At 40.3% G+C, this 3,520-nt stretch overlaps 1 protein-coding gene across 6 annotated transcripts in view; it reads right to left on the reverse strand.

The window, feature by feature from the left end:
- Positions 1-1,498: 1,498 nt before the first annotated feature.
- TLE1 (transducin-like enhancer of split 1 (E(sp1) homolog, Drosophila)) overlaps positions 1,499-3,520 on the reverse strand; it is a 134,796-nt gene continuing 132,774 nt past the window's right edge. For 4 of the 6 annotated variants that reach the window (XM_006900206.1, XM_006900203.1, XM_006900205.1 and 1 more), the window contains 2 exons: positions 2,228-2,304; positions 1,998-2,105 (listed from right to left, as the gene is read on the reverse strand). In XM_006900206.1, coding sequence (XP_006900268.1) covers positions 1,998-2,105; positions 2,228-2,304 — 185 coding nt within the window. Of the gene's footprint in view, positions 2,106-2,227; positions 2,305-3,520 lie in introns of all 6 variants that reach the window. The other 2 variants (XM_006900201.1, XM_006900204.1) reach the window with 2 other exon arrangements.

Consider the following 3,520-nt stretch of genomic DNA (forward strand, 5'->3'; position numbering starts at 1 on the left):
AATTTGCTGTTAAATCAATTCTGTCTCATAGCAAGCCCATATCAGATTAGAAATGTGCTCTTTAGAGGGTTTTCAGTGGCTGATTATTTCAGAATCACCATTCCTTTCTTCAGAGAAGCCTCTGGTTAAACTCAAAATTTCCACATTATCACAAGAGGGGAGTAAAATGGGGGAGCAGAAGGGAAAAAAATATATTCTAGGTTAACAAACCACCAAAGTCTATAGGATAAACATCTACCTCATTATCCAAGGAAGTAATGAGAGAATTCAGTTTTAGTAACTAGGAGGTTTGCCACTTAAAGAGAAATTTAACAAACTGTACATGTATTTTTTTCCAAAGGGGTGAAGGTGGTGGGTAAAGCAGTCTTTTAACATGAACATTTTTTTTTTAAAAAGGTTGTACTATTAAAATCCTCTGCCAACAACTTTCTGGACCATAAGAAAATAATAAGACTGCAAATTCCTTAAGTAGTATCTTTAAACAGCCAGGAAATTTGGCTTAAAATTATTAACAATTGCTTTCTAAAATATACACTCTGTGGTTGTTGTTGAGTACTGTAGAGTCAGAACTGACCCATAAACTGGCCCTCCAGCAGGTTTTCAGAGGCAGTTGATCGCAGAGGAGATTGCCCATCCTTCTCCCGAGGAGCAGTTAGTGGCCTTGAACTGCATGCTTTCGGGATTGCAGCACAGCGTCTTACCTTTTCACTAGGCCACCAGAACAAGCCATGGTAGAAGGTATATAAGGATGAGTATGTAGCCTTTTGAGAGGAAATACACATAGTGACTAAAGAAAAGCCTAATTACAGATCTCATTTAAGAAAATGAATAAAAACTTGTCCACACAGATAAGGACCAACAACTAAGGTGAGAGAGCAATGGTGAGGCTGCAGGGTAAGCTTAATGAGAAGAATGGGGTTAAATGCTGGGTTTGGTAGGCTTAAGTAAATTAATCTAATGGATCAAGCAAGTATTAATGAAGACAGAATCAGCTGACTTCTCACCTTTCCAGGTGAATGAATTCTACAGCTTTGTGAGCATCATAAATCATAAAAAGCTTGAGTCATCTGAACTTAAGCTTTTAGAGAAATGTGAAGCTTGTGTAGTGAGAGACTACAGATCTGAAAGGATTGGGCTTTCCATGAGAAAACAGTATTCTGCCTTCCAATGAATCATCAGGAATATGGAGTTTTAATCTGTGACCCTGAATCACAAGAATATTGTAACAAAAGAATGAATCCTGATGAACTCATTTTAGCGTCCCAAAATAAGCTGTTATGAATACAGCTTCAATTTATCACAGTTCCTAGTGTTGAGTTTCCACCAACGTAGAAGTGCTAGATGGGCTCTAGTGCAGACACAGGGCATCCAAATTGAAACAAATTGAATAAAATAAGAAGTCTAGATTATAAAGCATCCTCTATGTTTGGACATTGTTTATAAAACCCACACCATTAATGCTTGAGTTTTCATTAAAACAATAAAGAAGAAAAACTACTTATTGGTACTAAAGCCTTTACTGTAATAAAACAAATATATTTACAATTTATACAAATGTTTAACCTTCAACAAAAATACAAAAAAACATTTCACAAGATGCAAAACCAGGAAACAAGTTCATTGGAGAGACCACTGCTCTAGGACGGTGGGACATGAGGTGAACGGCAAGAACAGAAAGGTAACCTCACACTTGGACAGCACACGACTGGCAGGAGGTCACAGGGAAGGAACAGCGGGCTTTAGCATGGCCAGCGGGTTCTGCTCCTCGATCCCACCACCTTTGGCTCCTCAGTCCACCCAGCCTTGGTGCTCCATTTGGTCTAGTAGAGGGGTGACCTTCTGTTGATGGACATGCCGCCTTCTCACTCAAGTTTTGTATCAAGCCTTGAAAACAGGTTTTCCTTTTTCCTTTCAAAGGTACAACGTTGCTATTTCTACAAATTCAAAACATTTTGGTCCGATTCAACTATAAATGTTAAACCACATTATGTTTTCTTTCAGTAGATGACTTCATAGACTGTAGCCTTCTTGTCACCTGAGCCAGTCACTATGTATTTGTCATCCACAGAGATGTCACAGCTAAGCACTGATGAAGACTCTTTGGACTGTAAGAGAAAATAGGAGATGTTGAAGATGGAGCAGAGATGCACAGGGACCCCACTTCCTTCAAGGATGGTCCTCTGCTGGTTTCCTCAGGAGCAGCATGGTGGGGGAGACACACACTCACCTGGAATATACTGGCTCCATAGGGGGTCCGCCAGGCATTCAGGAGGTTGTCCTTTCCAGTGCTCACAAACCACTTACCTATAATGAGAAAAAGAACATGCAGTCTTAGGATTAATATTCCTGAGATCATAAGCATATCATAATAAAATTCAGATCACTTAATGAGTACCTGGGTGGTGCCCAAGGTTAGCAAGTTCAGTTGCTAAGTTGGTGGTTCAATCTCCCTGGAGGAGAGGCCTAGCAATCTAGTTCTGAAAAATTAACCACCGAAAGTGTTATGAATGTGCACTGAGTCAGAATCAACTTGGAGGCAACTGGTTTCTTCATGTCTAAGGGGTTGGTCTGTGACATAATGGGAAAGATGAAGTGTTTTAAACCTGAGCTCCCCTGTTAAGAAGTCACAGGGACCATGTCATCTAATCAGCCCCTGGATTCCCCTAATGTGACAGCAGCCCTCAAATGCTACAACAGTGATGCTGTTCTCCTGCAGTCCTTCTCAAAACGGGACAACAATGCACCCAGTGACTAATAAGTAAAATACCACACAGACACAATACACGGCACATAGAATGTGTTCAGTAATGGACAGCTACTCCTGATAGTCCTTGTCTTCAATTTTGAAGCAATGCCAGGTGATGCCAACAGTTTAACAAGCTCACCTGCTAACCAAAAACAATGCAGGTTCAAGTCCATCTACAGGCATCTCAGAAGAAATGCCTGGATATCTAATTCCAAAAACAATCAGTTTTTTAAAAACTTACAAACACGGTTATAGTCCAACACACATGGGCAGCCAAGAATCAGAATCAACAGTAATTAAAAGAACAAAACCCACCACCAAACTGAGCTCATGCATCCATTCTGTAAAACAACTACTGACCACAAGCAATGATTAAATAGCATCAGCATGAACGTCAGTCCTTGCTATCCTTACTGCAGAAGCCAAGAGTCTAGGCGTAGCCACCTCATCCTGGTCAGTGCATCAAAGTTCCCACCACTCCTGCTCCATTCTTGTGTAAATACCCACCTACATCTTTCAAGCGGCAACTACTTACACCCTCATTCCCACCAGGTTATTACATCAAAAACAAGTATTAGTCAAAGTCTTGAAGAAGGCAACTTCAGTGTTTATCCAACTTCTCTTAAATTAGCCAAACAGTTTTTACTCCCCTCTGAGGAACTTCCTAAGACAAGAGAATTGATACATTCAACAGTTCTGGGAACATTTTCCCTATGTACAACAGAACACATTTAGATAATAGAAATGGCAAAGGAGGTTGAGTTTTCAAGTATG

This window comes from Elephantulus edwardii, unplaced genomic scaffold (genome assembly GCF_000299155.1).
Source record: "Elephantulus edwardii isolate Elephantulus edwardi_28Jun2011 unplaced genomic scaffold, EleEdw1.0 scaffold00277, whole genome shotgun sequence".
Classification (NCBI taxonomy): domain Eukaryota; kingdom Metazoa; phylum Chordata; class Mammalia; order Macroscelidea; family Macroscelididae; genus Elephantulus; species Elephantulus edwardii.